Source organism: Pan paniscus, chromosome 15 (genome assembly GCF_029289425.2).
Source record: "Pan paniscus chromosome 15, NHGRI_mPanPan1-v2.0_pri, whole genome shotgun sequence".
Taxonomy (NCBI): domain Eukaryota; kingdom Metazoa; phylum Chordata; class Mammalia; order Primates; family Hominidae; genus Pan; species Pan paniscus.
Window position 1 is genome coordinate 101,022,154 of NC_073264.2, and position 20,344 is coordinate 101,042,497.

The window sequence follows — 20,344 nt, forward strand, 5'->3', positions numbered from 1 at the left end:
AAAAAAAAAAAAAAAAAAAAAGAGGTCAGTAGTGTTAAGTATATTCACGCATCTATTGTTGTGCAACAGATCTCTAGAACTTTTTCATCAGGCAAAATAGAAACTCTAGACCCATTAAATAGTAACTCCCCCTCTACTCTCCCCACTGCCCTTGGCAACCACCTCTCTACTTTTTGTTGCTATGATTCTGACTACATTAGGTATTTCCTAGGAGTGGGATCATCTAAGTAGTGCTTGTCCTTTTGTGACTGGCTTACTTTGTTTAGCGTGATGTCCTCGACATGCATCCATATTGTAGCATGTGACTGATTTTAAGGCTGGATAATATTGCATTGTGTGTATATATCATATTTTGCTTTTTATTTTAATTTTAGGTTCAGGGGGTATGTGTGCAGGTTTGTTACAAGGGTATATTTGTGATGCTGAGGTTTGGGCTTCTGTTGATCCTGTTACCCAGATAGTGAAGATAGTACCAAATAGGAAGTTTTTCAACCCTTACCCACCTCTCTCCCACCCTCCTTTTGGAGTCCCCAGTGTCTGTTATCCCCATCTTTATCATATTTTGTCTATACATTCATCCATCAGTAGCTATTCTGTACCATTTATCTGCACATCTGTCCTTATGGCCAATACCCTACCACCTTGATTACTATTGCTTTTTAGTATGTTTTAAAATCAGGAAATGGGAGGCCCCCAACTGTATTCTTCTTTTTCATGATTGTTTTGGCTATTTAGGGTCCCTTGATATTCCATATGAATTTTAGGATAGTTTTTTTCTATTTCTGCAAAAAAACGCCTTTGGGATTTTGATAGAGATTGCATTAAATCTGCATATCACTTTGAGTAGTATGGAGATTTTAGCAATATTAAGTCTTCCAATCCATAAACATAGGATGTCTTTCTCTTTTTTTGTATTTTCTTTTAGCAAAGTTTTGTAGTTCTCAGTGTATAAGTCTTCTAACTCCTTGGTTAAAGTTATTCCTAAGTATTTTATCCTTTCTGATGCTTCAGTAAATAGAATTAATTTCTTAACTTCCTTTTCAGCTTGGTCATTGTTATTATAGAGAAATGCATCTGATTTTTGTGTGTTGGTTTTGTGTCCTGAAACTTTGTTGAAATTATGTATTAGTCCTCACAGTTTTCTTCTGGAATCTTTAGGGTTTTCTAAATATAAGATTCTGTCATCTGTAGACAGATAGTTTTACTTTGGATCCTTTCCTATTTGGATGCCTTTCGTTTCTTTCTCTTGTCTGATTGCTCTCGGTAGGACTTTGAGTACTATGTTGAATAATAGTGGCAAGAGTGGGTATCTTGCCTTCTTCCTAATTTTAGAGGAAAAGCTTTCAGTCTTTTACCATTGAGTATTATTTGAGCTATGGCCACTCAAATATGGCGTTTATTACATTGAGGTAGTTTCCTTCTATTCCTAGTTTGTTGTGTTTTTTATCATGAAAGGGCGTTGAATTTTGTCAAATGCTTTTTCTGCATCAATTGAAATGACCATGGGGTTTTTGTCCTTCATTCTGTGAATATTGTATCACATTGATTGATTTTTATGTGTTGAATCATTCTTGCATTCCAAATATAAATCCCAATTTGTCATGGTATATAATCCATTTAATGTGCTGTTGTTTTCAGTTTACTGGTATTTTGTTGAGGATTTTTTCATCAACGTTCATCAGGGATATTGGTCTATAGTTTTCTTTTCTTGTGTCTTTGCCTGGTTTTGGTATTAGAATAATGCTGGCCTCATGCAATGATTTGGAAGTGTTCCTTCCTCCTCAATTCTTTGGAAGAGTTTAAGGAGGATTGGAATTTATCCTTTTTTAAATGTTTGATAGAATTCTCCACTGCAGCCATTGGGTCCTGGACTTTTCTTTGTTGGGAGGTTTTTGATTACTGCTTCAATTTCCTTACTAGTTCTAGGTCTGCTCATATTTTTTGCTTCTTTATGATTCAGTCCTGGTGGGCTTTGTGTTTCTAGGACTTATCCATTTGCTCTAGGTCACCCAATTTGCTGGCATATGCTTGTTCACAGTGGTCTCTTATAGTCCTTCTCGTTTTTGTTATATCCGTTGTAATGTCCTTTCATTTCTAATTTTAGTTATTTAAATTTTCTGTCTTTCTTTGTTAGTCTAGCTAAGGGTTTTTCAATTTTGTTGATCTTTTTTAAAAAAACCGATTCTTGGTTTTGTTGATTTTTTTCCTATTGTTTTTCTATTCTCCACTTCATTTATCTCTGCTCTAATCTTTATTATTTCCTTCGTTCTGCCAACTTTTGGTTTTATCTTCTTTTTCTAGTTCCTTGAAGTATAAAGTTAGGAGGCTGATGTGAGATCTGTCTTCTTTTTATGAAAACTTTGATCACTATAGACTTCCCTCTTAATACCCCTTTCACTGCCTCCTGTAAAGTTTTGGTATGTTGTGTTTTCATATGTCTCCAGATATTTTTAAAATTTCTTTGTGATTTCTTCTTTGACCATTGATTGTTTAAGAGTGAGTTGTTTAATTTAAAGATTGACTTTTTATTGTAGCAAATACATGCATGCCTCATTTTATTGTGTCTGGCTTTATTGTGCTTTAGAGATACCACATTTTTTTTTACAAATTGGTGGTGGTGGCAACCCTGTGTTGAGTAAATCTATCAGCATCGTTTTTCCAACATGTACCCACTTCATGTCACATTTTGGTAATTCTCGCAACATTACAACTTTTTTGTTATCATTATGTCTGGTATGGTGATCAGTGATCTTTGGTGTTAATACTGTAATTGTTTTGGGGCACCAAAAACAGCACCCATAGAAGGTGGCAAACTTAATCCATAAATGTGGTTTGTGTCCTGACTCCTCTGCCCATTGTTTCCCCATCTCTTTCCCTCTCCATTGGCCTCCCTTTTCCCTGAGACACAACAATATTGAAATAAGGCCATTTAGTAACCCTATAATGGCCTCTAAGTGTTCAAGTGAAGGAAGAGTCATACATTTTTCACTTTAAATCAAAAGCTAGACATGATTCGGCTTAATGAGGAAGACATGTCAAAAGCCAGGATAGACCATCATGTGGTTTAGATGTTTGTCTCCTCCAAATTTCATGTTGAAGTGTGATCCCCACTGTTGGAGATGGGCCTGGGAGGAGGTGTTTGGTTCATCAGGGTAGATCCCTCATGAACGTATTGGTGCTGTCTTCACAATAAGTGAGTTCTTGCTCAGAGTTCACTCAAGGTCTGGTTGTTTAAAAGAGCGTGGCACCTCCTCCCCACTTGCTCCCTCTCTTGCCAAAGGATGTGCCTGCTCCTGTCTTGTCTTCTGCCATGATTGAAAACTCCCTGAGGCCGCACCAGAAGCTGAGCAGATGCCGGTGCCATGCTTCCTGGACAGCCTGCAGAACTGTGAGGCAATTAAACCTCTTTTCTTTATAAATTACCCAGCCTCGGGCATTCCTTTATAGCTGCACAAAACGGACTCATGCAGGCCTGTTGTGCCAAACAGTTAGCCAAGTTATAGATGCAAAGAAAAAGTTCTTGAAGGAAATTCGAAGTGCTACTCCAGTGAACACGTAAATGATAAAAGAAAAAAATAAAAAGCAACATCCTTATTCCTGATAGGGAGAAAGTTTGAGTGGTCAGAATCAAAGATCATACGAGGCACAACATTCCCTTAAGCCAAAGCCTAATACAGAGCAAGGCCTTAACTCTCTTCAATTTTATGAAATCTGAGAGAGGTGAGGAAGCTGTAGAAGAAAAGATTGAAGCCAGCAGAGGTTGGCTCGTGAGGTTTAAGGGAAGATGCCCTCTCCATAACATAAAAAAGTGCAAGGTAAAGCAGCAAGTGCTATTGTAGAAGCTGCTACAGGTTATGCAGAAGACCTAGCTAGCTAAGATAACTGGTGAAAGCAGCTACACTAAACAACACATTTTCAATGTAGATGAAACAGCGTTATATTGGAGGAAGGTGCCATCTAGGACTTTTATATGAGAAGTCAATACCTGACTTCAAAGCTTCAAAGGACAGACTGACTCTTGTTAGGGCCTGATGTGGCTGGTGACTTTAAATTGGAGCCAGTGTTCATTTATCATTCCAAAAATCCTAGGGCCCTTAAGAATGATGCTAAATCTCCTCTGCCTGTGCTCTATAAATGGAAGAAAACCTAGATGACAGCACATCTGTTATAGCAATATGATGTACTGAATATTCTTAGCCCGTTGTTGAGGCCTACTGCTCGGAAGAAAAAGCTTCCTTTCCAAATATTACCATTCATTTACAGTGTACCTAGTCACCCAGGAGCTCTGATAGAGCGGAAATTAATGTTTTTATGCTGGCTCACACAACACGCATTCTGCAGCCCTTGGATCAAGGAGTAATTTCAACTGTCAAGTTTTATTATTTAGGAAATACATTTTTTTTTTGTGAGACAGTCTTGCTCTGTCACCCAGGCTGGAGTGCAGTGGCGCGATTTTGGCTCACTGCAACCTCCACCTCCCGGGTTCAAGTGATTCTCCTGCCTCAGCCTCCTGAGTAGCTGGGATTACAGGCGCACACCACCATATCCAGCTAATTTTTTTGTATTTTTAGTAGAGACAGGGTTTTGCCGTGTTGGCTAGGATGATCTCGATCTCTTGACCTCATGATCCGCCCTCCTCGGCCTCTCAAAGTGCTGGGATTACAGGCGTGAGCCACTGCACCTGGCAAGGCTTTTGCTGCCATTGATAGTGATTCCTCTAATAGATCTGGGCAATGTCAATTGAAAACCTTCTAGAAAGGATTCAACATTTTAAAAGCCTTTAAGAACATTTGTGGGGCCAAGCACAGTGGCTCACACCTGTAATCCCAGCACTTTGGGAAGTCGAGGCAGGAGGATCACTTGAGGCCAGGAGTTTGAGACTGCAGTGAGCCATGATTGTGCTACTGCACTCCAGCCTGGTCAACAGAGCAAGACCGTGTCTCAAAGGAAAAAAAAAAAAAAAGAACGTTTATGATTCATGGGAGGAGGCCAAAATCTCAACATGAACAGAGAAGTTTGGAAGAAGATGATTTCAGCCCTCATGGATGACTCTGAGGCAATTCAAGACTTCACTGGAGAAAGTCACTGCAAATGTGGTAGAAGTAGCAAGAGAACTAGAATTCGAAATGCAGCCTGAGGATAGGACTGAGTTGCTACAATCTCCTGATAAAACTTTAATGGGCGAGGAATTACTGCCAAAATAGTAGTTTCTCGCGATAGGATCTACTCCGAGAGAAGATGCTGTGAACACTGTTGACATTTCATGACAGTAAAGGGTTTAGAGTAGCACACAAGCCCTGATGAAGCAGTGGCAGGGTCATGTGGCTGGAGCGTGGGGAACGTGGCCTGGGCTGTCTGGCTCCAAAGCCTGTACGCCTTCCATTGTGCTCGGCTGCTTCCCGCACAGATTTCCAGGTCAGCCCTGACATCTGCTCGGGAAAAACGCTTGATATAATGACTGCTTGCAAATCATCCTTCTTTTATGCCCCATCCTGTCTGTGTACTATTTGTGGGAGCAGGAGCAGCAGTCAGGAGTGAGGGCGACTCTCAGCAAAGATTTCTCAGATTGCAGGTCTGATGTTGTTAAGGGGATGTCAGGGCCAAACACCAAGTAAGGAAACAAGTCCTGGCTATGAACAGAGGCCTGGGTCTTAGACCCCCACATTTCAGCCACATATGAAAGGGCTCCTAGGTGGCAATTACTCTCAGCAATTTTATCTTAGGGAAGAAGGGAGGGAGGAAGGGAGCAAGACAGGAAGGAGTGAATGAACACGTGAACAATTATGCTCAGTAGCCATCGTGTTATATCTAAGTGTGTACGTGTGTGTGCTAGCACTTAAATGGTAACCCTCCTCCCAGAAACATTCTAAGGCCTCTGTAGACTTTTCCTTATAATTTACAGAATATCCGTTTGATTACTCTAATAAGCTATTGTCAGCATATAGCTGCCAACTAGAAATACATATTTTTCTAGACTGAGTGTCCAAGACTCTGGGTTTTGAGTGAAAGTGTAGTGATTCATGTATTTTGGTTCGTTTCTGGCGTTTATGGGCTTCGGTGGATGGGACTTCCCTTCCATTTGGAAGCTGGAAATAAGAACAGTAGCATCTAATTGCTACTCCATGGTAAAGTTCCTATAGATCTCTCATTAGGAGAGAATTTTGAAAACAGAAAGAAGCAGGCTGGGCATTCTGAATATTAGGATTAAAATAACTTCCAAGTCATTTCAAATATGTTTACAATCAGGTAGGAATTTTTCTGTAATCAGAGTTCCAAATTAAATGAGTTGGGGCATCTGTGGTGTGTGGATGGGTATATGTTTGTTTTCTTTTCTCCGGGGGTTTTTCAGCCTGGTGCTTAAGAACAAAATCCCCTTTGGAAATAGTCCAGCGCCCAGCGGTTGTGCTTTGTGTTGCCAATTAAGACTTCGATTGAGGGCTTGATTTGGAATCCTTGGGAAAAGCTTTGTTTCCATTAGGCAAAGGAAAAAAGGCAGAAAATCCAGGGAAGACATTGTAGGTCATACCTTGCTCAGTGGGGATGCGGAGGCTGACAATGGAGTAACATTTCTACTGGTTCAAGAAAGAGACAATCACTGTTCTCTGGGCTCATAAGTAGAGCATGACAATAGGCCAAGCTATGTGAACAGAGATCAAAAGAACAAAACTGGTACAAAAAGCGTTATTTAAAAAATGCTCTGTGACAAATGTGAGATAGACTGGTAAATATCTCTTGCTTCCAAACAAACAGCCGATAGTCCTTTGGAAAAATAGTTCCACTTGTTAGAAGTACAGCATTTGTAATTGCACTGAAGCCAGTGCTGGGTACGTAGCGTGATTTGAAGAATAGAAAGCCAAAATCTGGCTTCAGTTGATTTTTAAGAATTATTTCTAATCTATTTCTCTATTATTGCGATCTATTGAAACGTAGGTGATAAATCTGTGTTTGAGTCTGTTCTCAGTAGCAAAATAGAGGTGGAAGTATTGTCCTGTTGAACAAAGGAAGACCTGCGGGACCTGTCCCGTTATCAGAAGTGATATGGTTCTCCCCACTAGCTCGAGTAGTTGACTTTGTATTGTAGAAAGAAAGACTTATGTATATAGAATTCTCTAAGATTCTCCCAGACCACTAGCCTTCCTGAAAAATGACTTGGATTTTGCCAAAGATCAGTTTTTAGACAGTGAAAGATATGAGCATTTGTTAATTTAATTACTGAAGTGCGTTATCTCAGTCTGTCAGAATTATCTCGTAATTTGAGGGACAAAAGCCAGGTGGGTCCTGGTCCCTTGTGGACCCTCCAGCACTCAGCATAGCGCACAGTGGATGGTTGATGCCTAGTAAGTGTCTGTTGAGCAGATCACTGCTTTTATCCAGTGTTAGTCGCCCCAGCTGTCAGGACAAATGAAATCATCAGAAAATCTCTGGTCACACATAAGAGCTGTCTGTCAGATTTCTGTTTTGGTTGTAAAAGTTTGGGATACTTTTGCAAAATTTTGGAAAATCAATTTTTGATTCCCAATCACATGATGAAAGAAAACCTAACTGTAGCTTCTTATGCTTAGAATTCTTATTAACCATAAGAAGAAAGACATCTGTTTTTCTTATGGTCACCAGTCTCCCTGCAGAAATTTTATTATGTCTAAAGTGTTAAGTGGCACAAATTGTTGAATGCATATGTAATGTAATATAAAGAACCATTTATTTTCATAACTTACAAGGTTGCAGGTTTGGGTGTGCGGACAGAGAGCAGAAGGGAAAACAAAATAAGTGGTGATGTCTGTGCATTTCTACACAAAAAATACTTGCCTTAAGCACTAAAAAATATACTGCATTATTGCACAGTCTCTCACAAGCCAGTACTTCTACCACTTTCAAAATAAAGAGCATTATTTTTCACTCGCCGTCCAGAGAGAACATAGCTTCTTTGATATTCCCTGCTGGTTATTTGAGGAGGCTTCCTGCAGTGAGTGTACAGTATTGCTCTCTCTGGCTGCCCTTGTTACTGCAAATGTCTTGTCTTTAAGCTTTATTTTCTGTCCTTCACTTTGAGTCCTAGTAAATCCTCTTTAATTCATAAGAGCCCTTGGCTCTCAAAAGGAAATGTCTTGTTTTTTATTCTACGTCTGGGACAACAGTAAGATTTTTTTTAAAAGTTTTAACATTTTAATGCAAATATGGGAATGACAAATATCTTGGAAGAGTTGTGAAGGATTATATCCATGTCTATATTTGCGAACCAAAATGTCTTTCGATTTTGATGTGTGCGTCCTGCAATTTACTGAAGCTTATCAAAATACTTTTCCACGCTTTTATTAATTGTACTCACGTTTATTCTGCTTTATTTCTGTGCCTCTTATATGTAGATTAAACAGATCTGTGAGTCTTCTCAATGCTTGCAAACTGAATAGATCGACACCAAGGTGAGGGGAACTTAGATTTACTTTGTCACCATAGCTGTTCCTTCCATTGTTTCCATCTCTGTTTTAACGTAGTAGCTTCAAGGTCTTGTCCAATGCCTACCATTCATCAAGTCGTCAATCATGTAACTATATTAATCATTGACATTTATTGTTTTTTTAGATGCTCAACTGGTCCTCCAAAACAGTATACTTTGGCGGTTCATAAATTGCAGACGGTGTTAATTAGGGGCCTAATAGAGAGAACACAGGGTTGAAGTCACCAGCCCCACCACTTGCTGTAACCCCAAACAAGTTGCTTCACACTCCTGAATTTGGTTCTTCATCTGTAAAATGAGGATAATGATATTGCTGCAGGGGATTTGTGAGGTTTGAATTAAGGAATACAGTATATGTAAAAGTCCAGAGTATGCCTTAAACGTTAACTGTGGCTGCTGCTGCTGCAGTTTTCATCACTGGCACCCCCATGAACTCTTCCAGCCACCAGGTTGAGTGTTAATTATTAGAAAATCAGTTAGTGTTTGCTGTAATTGATGAACAGTTGTGGTTTTTCAGCTCTTTAAGGGTGTTTTATACAGTTCTTTAAGTTGCTATGAACTTGCCATGAACTCCCACAAGGACGCCCCAGAAGCTGTGCTCTGGGCTCTTCTTGCGGCTGCAAAATCTCCCAGGGCCCCGGCAGCTGGTCGGGCAAAGTGTGCATCAGAGCCTTGTACTAAAGACTGGGCCGAGAATAATCCTGCTAAGTCAAGTTAGCTTTGTGTTTGTCGTCATGGGAACATCTTGAACTTGAAGCACAAAGGCTCCTGTAATTTTTAGACTTTAATCCCAAATTTCAGAAATGTAATGCTCTCTTAAAATCTGTAATTTCCTTGTCCCCAAATTGAGCATTCTAAAAACACACATTTTGACCTTAAGGCACACCCTGCTGATTGCAGTTGTAAGATTCTGGCACTGTCCACTCAAGGGTTCCCCAGTTACCAAAAAGACTATGTGGAAAGTGTATTCAGATAATCACCCTGAGAGTGATTTCAAAGCCAACATACCATGAGGGTTTTTAAAAACCTGCTTGGAGATTACTAACTGAGCCACTGGAAGTTGCAAAGGAAGGACGAGTGAAAGTTGAGCTAAGGAGGGTGTATAGACAGAGGAGACAGAGAGGGGAAGGAAGGAAGAGAGGAGAGTCACTGGCTACCAAGAAGGAGAGTGGCCAGCCCCAGGCAGGAGCTGCCTGGATGGGAGGCTTGTCATTTACTTATGAGGAGGGAGGACATTGAGCTTCAGTGCAGGGGCAGGGGTCTTGCTGTGTGAAGTTCCTCAGCTCCTGCGTGCTCCTTGTTGAGATCTGGTCCCCGTGCACCCTTCACTGAAGCTGTGCCCGCTGGCGCCGCCTGAGACTCCCCACTTCCCAGGGCTCACCCCCTCCTCTGTGCAGCACCAGCACATTTACCTAATCCTGCGCTAGCCTTTGCGCACCACTCCTTCTCTCCTGGTGTCGCTGCTACCTCTGACTCCTGTGGTAGCTTCTCAGCCCACGTCTTTAAACATTAGTTTCCCCAGGGCTCTTCTGTCCTTGGTCACCTCCTCCCTCGGTGATTTCCTCTGCATCCGTGGCTCAGCACCCGCCAGATGGACAGAGTCTGTCCTGAGCTGTCTCGCGTGTTGCAGGCTTGTATTCTCACCCACCCACACCTCCAGCTCCAAGTGTCAAGACTAGAGCCGCCCAAGTCTGTGTGTGTTCCCAGAGCCCTGGCCCTAGAACAGCCCCCTGCCTGCCCCTCCCCTCCTTCTTTTTTGCTTACAGAGCAGGTGCTGCATTAAAGCAGTTTGTGTCTCTTCTGGTGACAGGGTCAGTGTGTGATACTTCCATTTATTTCATCCTTTCATTTAATAAATGTGTACCAAACTTTTGTATGAGGCTCTGCAAAGCTACGAAAATGATAAATGAGATAAGATCTCAAGAAATGCGTGGACTAATGATGTAGATTTTTAAGTATGTACAGAGATACCTATACTAGAGTTATGTGCTCTGTCTTAGTGAGTTTGGGTTGCTATAACAAAGTCCATAGACTGGGAAGCTTATAAACAGCAGAAATATATGTCTCACCATCCTGGAGGCTGGGAGTCCGAGACCGGGGGAGCCAGCATGGTCAGGTTCTGACGAGGGCTGTCTTCCAGGTTGCAGGCGGCCATCTTCTCACATGGTGGAAAAGGGTAAGAGAGCTCTCTGGGCCTCTTCCATAAGGGCACTAATTCCACTCATGAGGGCTTCACCCTGCTGACCTCATCACCTCCCAAAGGCCCCACCCCCTAACACCATCACATTGAGGGTTAGGGTTTCCACACATGAATTTGGGGAATACAAACAGTCCATAGTGTGCTCTAAGAGGGGAACAGTCAGCCTCCACTCCATACCTGGGCTCTGGTTTACCCCTCATGCCTACGAATCCCCTGTGTATAGGGAATCCCTTTTCCTAGAGCAGGCTCTTCCCATCTGTGTCATAACAACACTTTCAAACCATTCATTTGATCTTTCCCGGAATTTCGCAGTCTTCGGGAAGATTTCCCCAGGCTGCCTTCCCAGGCCTCTGAGCACGCTAGTCCCTCTTGTCCTATGAATGAAGTTGGCCACTTAACATGGACACCACCTCCAAACAAAGGCATTGTGCACAGGGTGGAACATTTCTGTCGTTACTCGTGACATCCTGTTAGCATTTGTCCCACGCCTGCCTTTAGGCCAGATTTCTTCAACATCAGCACTATTGACGTCTGGGGCCAGGTGCTACTTTGTGGAGTGAGCCATCCCGGGCCGTGCAGGATTTCTAGCCGCACCCCGGGCCTCCACCCACTACATGGCAGTAGCAGTCCCTCCCCAGCTGTGGCAACAGAAGGATGTCTCCAGACATTGCCAGATGTCTTGGGGGCACCATCCCCCCGGGTTGCACACCACCATCTGGACCAAGGTTGTCCAACCCATGGGCCTTGTGTGGCTCAGGACAGCTTTGAATGTGGCCCAACACAGATTTGTCAACTTTCTTAATACTCTATTTTCTTTGCAATTTTTTTGTTGTTGTTTAATTCGTCAGCTATCGTTAGCATTAGTATATTTTATATGTGGCCCAAGACAATTCTTCTTCTTCCAATGTGGCCCAGGGAAACCAAAAGATTGGACATCCCTGGAGAGTGAAGCCTACTCAAGGGCAGGATTGCTTCCCTGGAAGCCCCTGGAGTGCTCTCACACGGTACTGTTGGAAGTCTTAATGCCTCAGTTTCTCCATGACTGTGAACTGTGCTAGTGGCCTCAGTTACAAAGGCAGAGAGAGAGCAGAGATGTTATTCTATGTGACACTCTGAAAAGCTTTTTGATCTCCGTCGCTAGGCCTGTCTTTTGAATATCTATGTGGAAGTATGATGTTCTATGTATATATTTGTATGCTTAGCAATAAAATAAAGTCACGATATTAAGGAGTTCACTGTCACTTCCATTCCACCCTTAGTAACATCAAGAGGACCAGCTCTTCTGAACGAGTGTCTCCTGGGGGTCGAAGGGAAAGCAATGGGGATTCCAGAGGAAACCGGAATCGCACAGGCTCCACCAGCAGCTCTTCCAGTGGCAAAAAGAACAGTGAAAGGTAAGGACGTCTTATCTCTCAGTTCCTGCTGTTCAGATATGTTAGTACCGCTTGTCCCCAGAGAGGAGTCAGAAGATCCCCTCATATTGCAACAAGCTGGGAGTACTCTTGGAGAAGAAGACCTTCTCCTCAGGTATTTATAGGACTAATCAAACAGCCATTTGAGGGCAGCTGCCAGGCACAGTTCACACAAACTACCGCCCAGGTGGAAAAACAGTCACTCAGATTCCCAGCACTCTCATGTAGACATAAGTAGTTCCTGAGAATTTCTTAGTACCAAGTACCTGGAACTGGGGAAGCCATTCTGAATTTCTACCTGAGCACCTTCGATTTCTAGTACACTCTCCTGACCTTTTTAAGTTCATTTTAATGGACTGCTTTAAGTTTGTCAGCAGTATTTTCTGAGACACAGTGGCTGAAAAGTTGTAATTTTATGATTTATCAGAGGCTATGTTTAATATTGATGCTAACACCAGAAATGTGAACCATTTTTCTTTATGGTTTCATGAAATACGTGGACTCCAAATTTTTGAGTTTTTCTATGAGGTTAGTTTGTAATGGATTATGATAAGTATCGGTGAAACTAATAGTAACATTTTGTTCCTGAATGCTGCTTTTTGGCATTTTAGCAGCTTGTTTTGTGTCTATATAATATATTTATATCTATATAATGTACTTTGTAAAGAAAATCCAGTTTCTCTATGTATTTTTACCTAACATTGTACTTTGTTCTCACTTTTTAAACATTGTACTTTAATTTTATTCTCTCTGTTTAGTAAAGCTGAGGAAGGAATTTCAGCTTCAGAGGCTAAGCATGTGTTTTTTTTCCCAAATGTTCATGTAAGGAGAAGGCTTAGTCATAAAGCAATCGACTCCAACCCACAGGCTGTAAAACTTCCAAGTTTGTAAATCCATGGTGATTCAGTCCTATAAAGGAAGCTTAAACTCTTTTTCAGTTTTATTCCTAAAAGATGTCTGTTGTAGAAAACATAGAGACACTTCTCACATCTATAGCAGGTCAGGTCCACGGTCAATTAACAATTTAAAACACCATTAACATGGGTTCTGTCTTCTTCTCATTTAGACTATTAGTACTTCTTATCAGAAGATTATGCTAATGGGGTGATAATACCTTGGAAATGAGGCCAAGTGGTTACAATGGCAACAGAGTGTGAATTAGTGGGAGGTGCAACATAGCCCAAAGCTTCTTTGAATTCAGGGTAAGCTTGGAAGTTGACCTGAAATGTCTAGATCTTGGCAGTTCTTAGAGACTTGGCTCCTCCTCTGCACATCTGATTTTTATTAAGAATTTCCAAAAAGAATCTGCATTGTGTAAACTCCAGATCCATTTTATCTTTAAAATCCTATGGCTTTGGTAAATGTGCTGGGTAAATATTTCCATAGAAGATATTTACAAAGAGATTTTTGAGAAATGCCACAGTAGGAAATTTTGATTTGGAAATGAGGGACTGGGAAAATTTACTAATCATGTTCCCAAACTAATTCAGACAACTAAACATGTCCGTTTAAAAATAAATTCTTTGTCTTGTTAGAACCCAGGCGTGGTTGAGGCGAGCATAGCACAGAGCTGGCTGAGTTTCATGCATCATGCACTGAAGGGGTTTCAGAGACAGTTACTGTCTCCTCTTAGGCAATTGCTGGTCTTGACAGGGACCCATAGGAGTAGGAGCTGCAGTAACTCAGAAAGAAGCAGCTAAGACTCGGTAGAAGTGAAGGTTAAGCTGGTAATTCAGTGGCTGCCTGACCCCTTCCCGCCTTTCTTCCTCTGTATTCCCACATGCGCAGCCCCATGCTCAGGCTGCCTTGACCCCAGCACCAAAGCAGATCTGGAGTCTTGCTGAGAAATGCCACCCTCGAGGATGGGACACAGGGAAGGAAAAGAGTAGGGAGGTGGCCCCCATGTAATTTCTGTTATTAAACATTACTGCGTTCAGTGGACTCAAGATGGCATGCGTCGTCCCCATCGCTCACTCGACATGTCCATTGTTCCTGCAGGCTGTCCTGTGATTTAAAAAATTGCCCTTGTTGGGTTCCTGTAGGCAGCAAGACATGGTGGAAAGGGCAGAGGCTCTGCAGTAAAAGAAAGATCTGGGTGTGTATCCAGTTCTGCCTTAATGCTCCAAGCCTCAGTTTTTTCCTCTACAAATTAAGAGATTTTATACCTAATGCCCTTGAATCTTATAAATGAGCTAACTTGTAGGAAATTATCCAGCGTAGGGCTTGGCACTCAGTAAATGATCGTCATCCCTGTGATAGTTCTTATAAAGACAGGCTTGTGTGGAGCAGAGGAAAGTAATCAGTGAGATTTTCTACAATTCCTCACTTTTTATTTTCCTCGTTTGTAAGATGAAAGTGTTAGATTTTGTCACAATCCGCGTTGCACTTGTGTCTAACGTAGTTGGGGGAAATAAAGTATTATAAATCCTTGTGAAGCTCACAGTTCTTAAATAAGGCATCGGGCGGGAGCTGGTCTGTGGGCTGCTTGCGATCCCAGCCTGCCCGCTGTTCCAGAGCCCCATTCTCTTCCACTCAGGAAGGCTAGTTAGGGTGCACATGAGTGAGAGTGCTGACGTCATAGGGATGGCTTCCACCCTGTGCTGCTTTGTAGAAGAAGCAAATCATTCACACAGGCAGTGCTTTAACTTGCAGCCACAACAGATTATTAGCCATAAAGCTCACAGCTTCTCACACGCCATGTGCAAAGCTGTCGTTAGCACATATGGCACTTAGGCGCAAATTAGAAAAAGGCTCCCTTTACTTCAGAAAAACAGTTCCATCTCAGCACTATTTCTCAATAATAATACTTACAGCAGATAGAAAACCATTCTGTATAAATTATACAAATCTTACTATTGAACACAAAATAATAGTGTTTGTGGAGTCCTAAATATTAACCTTTTCTGAGATACTTTATTTTAAAGTAATTACATGTTTTGCTTTCATAAAACTATATTCTTTTTCTTTTTCCTTTTTTTTTTTGAGATGGAGTCTCGCTCTGTCACCAGGCTGGAGTGCAGTGGCACAATCTCGGGTCACTGCAGCCTCTGCCTCTTGGGTTCAAGAGATTCTCCTGCCTCAGCCTCCCGAGAAGCTGGGACTACAGGTGCGTGCCACCATGCCCAGCTAAGTTTTATATTTTTAGTAGAGACGGGGTTTCACCACATTGGCCAGGATGGTCTCGATCTCTTGACCTTGTGATCCGCCCACCTCGGCCTCCCAAAGCGCTGGGATTACAGGCGTGAGCCACCGCACCTGGCCAAAACTGTATTCTTTATGATAGTTTCAGTCTTCTTGCTCCCATGTCTCATTTTCTTTACAAATGGTCACTGGATTCGAGTCTTTCTTGTGATATGGAAGACCTTTATCTTAGAATGTTTAATTTTTTCAAATACTTTGTAACAAGACACAAAATTTTAACAGCATTTAATCGTTGCACCAACAAAACCTCTATTAAAAACAAAAGCAATATATGGTAGTATTTTACTTTATGTATTATTGATGATAAATGAACGTTAATAATTACATAGTGATTCATGTCATCATGAAATACTACATTTAAATAGAGAATTGGCAATAACATCGTGATGGAAGGCTTGTAAAATGTAGCCAGTGAACTAATCTGATGGAGATATTTTTCAATTAAAAAAGTATTTTATACCTGATAGAAAATTGGCTGCTTATTTAGAAGCACAGTTCATGTTAGATGTTGCTAGATTGATAAAGCGTTTCAATTATCAAACTGGTTCCCCTTTTGTAAGTCTTAAGGGAATGAGCTATGTCAGCTCTATAAGCAAGACACTGTTTCAGCTTTACTGAAAGTTGTTGAAATGAGTTGATTTTGTTAGAATAAGGATGTTTCAGTCATGTGCTAGAAACTTTGTTGTCACATATGTATAAATCAGGGGTGTCCCTGGACTTCGGCCTCCCTGGACTTTTGGCTTCCCCAGATTAAAAGAATTGTCTTGGGCCACACACAAAATACATGAACAATAATGATAGCTGATGAGCTAAAAAAAAGAAAAAAAAAAGAAAAAGAAAATTGCCAAAAAAATCTCATGTTTAAGAAAGTTTACAAATTTGTGTTGGGCCACATTCAAAGTCGTCCTGGGCCGCATGTGGCCTGTGGGCTGTGGGTTGGACAAGTTTGATATAAACTGCCCATCTTTGGAGTCAACAAACATGAAAAAAAAAAACCCACCTCAAAATAGTGAAGACGTTGGCATGTTAGGTGTGGCGCCCTTTTGTGTTGTGCCCCCTCAACCCCAGGATCAGACAGCCCCGTAGTACAGCTGTCAGGTCGAGAACCACTGGGCTGGACACCTTGAGCGCCTGTCCTTTCTAAAGCTCTAGCATTTGGTGACTATTTCACCTCAGGGCTCTTCAGGGCGCAAAGTTGTTTTTCCTTTACGATAGCATCGCTGCTGCCGTCGGCTCAACAGTGCTCCTTGGCTGGGGCTCCGGGCCCTTCATCCACCAGCTCCTCGTTCCCTTTTGTGCCCTGACACGCATGCCTCTCCAACACATTGCGCACTTTTCCCCAGCACAACTTTTTTCCTTTTTTGAGGCCATTTATTTATTATACAAGTAACTTGTTTTAGAAAATCTAGGCCAGGCGTGGTGGCCCACTCCTGTAATCCTAGCACTTCAGCAGGCCGAGGCGGGTGGATCACTTGAGCCCAGGAGTTCAAGACCAGCCTGGACAACATGGCAAGACCCCATCTCTACAAAAAATACAAAAATTAGCTGAGCGTGTTGGCACATACCTGTAGTCCCACCTACTTGAGAGGCTGATGTGGGAGGATTGCTCGAGCCTGGGAGGCTGAGACTACAGTGAGCTGCGATCATACCACTGTACTCCAGACTGAGCAATGGGAATGAGACCCTTCCTCAAAAAAAAAAAAAAAAAAAAAAAATCTAGATGCACTAAAAAGAAGAAACAACAATCACCTGCAGTCTCACCACTCAGCGAACTCACAGCCAACAGTCATTACATTTCCACGTGGACTTTTATTTGCAGGGTGCTGTATGAGTGTAGTGTATAATTTTGACATAAATGCCATTCTTGTGCATATTTTGTGATCCCTTCTTCATTTGCTAAATGAGCATGTCTTTGTGTGAATAAATGCACTCTTGCAATGTTATTTTAGATGTGGTTCATCATGTTTCCAGTCCGAAGTACTTCAGTTGGACGTTTAAGTACCAAACAAGTTTCACTAATCCACTCAGAGCAGGCCACCATCTAGAACAATGCCCAGCACACAGTAGGTGCTCAACAAGCATTAGTCGAATGAATCTTTTTGCCCTGATCACTATAACAAAAGAAGGTTAAGATGATGGGCCTTTATTGCCACAGCCAAGTGTTAATCCCAGCTCTGCTGCTTTGCTTTGTCATTGTGAACAAGTGACTTAATCTCTTTGGGGTTTTCCTCAGTAGCAATAAAAGTGGTACCTGCCTCACAGGGTGCCTAAGATCCCATGCATAGGAGCCTCAGTGCAGAGCTGGTCTGCAGTCGGCTCGCCACAGTGGCAGCTGTGAGTGTCATGTCTGCATCCCAGACTGTTGGAGTTGAGGCCCTGCACACTTGTGTCCCTCCCACTCCCCTGCTTGCAGGGCCTTTTTTCTTGGGGATGTCTTGGAATTCCCCAGCGCCTGTTTCTGCCTTTATCCCAGCCTGAAAAGCGAGGAATCAGAAATTCTGAAAATTGTTCTCACCTTGCTCTTTCAGTTTCACTGCTGTGCTGGACTTATGGAGCACCTGCTGTGTACAGAACGTAGTCCAAGGCATGGCAGGGAGTGGGAAGGAGCAGCACAGAAAGACTCATTCTCCTAACAAATGTCAGTGGCACAATGCCTGCAGGGCTGCTTTGCTTAATTCCCAAAGGACTCACAAATGGGAGAACAAGATAATCCACGGAATAGAAAAATGGTAAAGGGTCTGCACAGGCGCTCACTGAGAAGGAAATACCAGTGGCCCTTAACTCATGAATAGGCGATCAAGCCCAGACCTAATTAAAGACATGCCGATCTAAGTAAGAAGATAGCATATTTAGAAAATTCTTTTTACTTTATCATAAAATAAAGCACAGATGCAGAAAACCACACAAGCAAATTCGTAGCTTAATGAATTGTTCTAAGGCAAACACCTTCTAGCACCTAGGAGGAGGAGGGGTTTTCCCCTCTCCCAAGTGACAGGCGGATGTATCTGGAACTGGGGGTGGGGGCAGGGAAGATGACTGTTTTTGATGAACTCCAGCTCATCCTTCGAGACCCAACTCAGGATCCCCTTTTTCTGGGAGCCTCCCCTGGCCCTCTAGTCTGAGAGCAGTGCTTTTCAGATGGTGTCGTAACTGCCTGTTAACTGTCTGTGACTCTGTAGCTCTTCTCCCTTCACCATGCTGCACACACCCCTTGCCCTCCCTTAGGCTCTGGAGGCCCAGGCCGTGCCATTCTTATTCTTTGTATCTCTAGTACTTTACACAGCACTTGGTGAACATGAGTGCTCAATAACTACTTGTTGAATGGATGGAAGGATATTGTATACGATCAGGCATCACTTAATGACAGGCACATTCTGAGAAATGCGTTGTTAGGTGTTTTCTCATTGTGTGAACATCATGGAGTGTGTGTTTACAGAAACCTTCATGGTCCAGCCTGATGGTCTAGCCTGCTGCTCCCGGGCTACAGACCTGTGCAGCACATGACTATAGGGAATACTGCAGGCAGTGGTAACACAGTGTTAAATATTGGTGTATCTAAACATAGAAAAGATACCGTAAAAATACAGTATTATAATTTTGTGGGACCACAGACATCTATGTGGTCCATCATTGACAGAAACACCCGTGTCTGGCCCATGACTGTGTTTCATTTGAAAGCCACAGCCATTCAAGAACTATGTAAACAGCACCACCTATGGGTAGACAATTTTAACACCACATTTTACACTGGAAGATGAGACTTAAGCATCTTTTTACTGAAAAAAATGTTTCACTCTTCAAGCCATGGGGTCATTTATGTTTTAATAAATTTCAAAATGATAAGTGCTAATATTCTTCATATTGTTTTAGTTTTGAGACTGTTAGCTGAGGAGTCTGGAAATACAAAGGTTTTTGCAGTGAAAGGAGGAAGAGGGAAGCCATATTAATTAATAACACATATTGGACACATTGTAACATATCTTATTTAATCGTGCCAATAACCTGTTCCTCACAGTGGTTTTATTCCCATTTTTAGATTAAGGAGGTTAAGCTGGTGGAGGTGAAGCCCCTCACCCAAGCCCTAGAGCACGGATCCAGCTGGCCTCAAAATCTGTGCTCCTTCCACCATGTTAAGCTGGGAAGTATTGGTTGGAAATGTCTATGAAGCAGTCGCTTTTGTCCCAAATAAAGTCTCCAGCAACTTCTAAACATTTTGCATAGATGGTTCTTAAATGACCCTATTTCTAATAAAAAGCTGCTTCAGGACAATTTTTATAGAGTCATTATTTCCATGGTGGAGTATTCTGACTTCCAGCAGGAACTTTATTTCATCACATGAAGTCATTTTTAAAAGCAGTCATGTGGCTGAGCCCAGTGGCTCACACCTGGAATCCCAGCACTTTGGGAGGCCAAGACAGGCAGATCATTTGAGCCCAGGAGTTTGACACCAGCCTGGACAACATGGTGGAACCCTGTCTCTACAAAAAATCTAAACATTAGCCGAGTTTGGTGGCATATGCCTGTAGTCCCAGATACTTGGGAGGCTGAGGTGAGAGGATGGCTTGAGCCCAGGAGGTGGAGGTTGCAGTGAGCCGAGATCACACCACTGCACTCCAGCCTGTGCGACAGAGCCAGACCCTGTCTCAAACAAAAAGAAGTCATGTTATTCCAAGAGCCAAAGTTGTTCTGGATTAATAAATTGTAGGGAAATCACATGTTTAACTTTGGAATGGACTCCTCCTCTATCAAGCCTTATTAATCACTTTCAAAAGCAAGTATCTCTGCTCAAACAGCACGGGGCTCCTATTAGTTCCACTCTGATCCTAGTTACCCAGGACTTCTTACACATGTCACCACGTGTCGAAGACCTGCAAGATCTGACCCCAGAGCCCCCTTTCAGGAACATGGGGTTAGGTTAGTTAATGTAGATGAAAGAGATAAGAGCAGATCCCCGCTCTGAGGCACAGTGAATATCTGTTGAGTTGCAGCCTGGACACGTCGTCCACTGGACTCTCCTCCTTATAAATGCCAGTCTATGGTGCAGCAAATAGGAGCTTTATCAGATGAGTAAAAACC

General features: G+C 42.2%; 1 protein-coding gene across 5 annotated transcripts in view; it reads left to right on the forward strand.

The window, feature by feature from the left end:
* EML1 (EMAP like 1) overlaps positions 1–20,344 on the forward strand; it is a 203,668-nt gene that overhangs the window by 128,810 nt on the left and 54,514 nt on the right. For 3 of the 5 annotated variants that reach the window (XM_034938121.2, XM_003832851.5, XM_034938120.3), the window contains exons 4-5: positions 8,364–8,420; positions 11,915–12,049. In XM_034938121.2, coding sequence (XP_034794012.1) covers positions 8,364–8,420; positions 11,915–12,049 — 192 coding nt within the window. The remainder of the gene's footprint in view (positions 1–8,363; positions 8,421–11,914; positions 12,050–20,344) is intronic. The other 2 variants (XM_034938124.2, XM_034938123.3) reach the window with 1 other exon arrangement.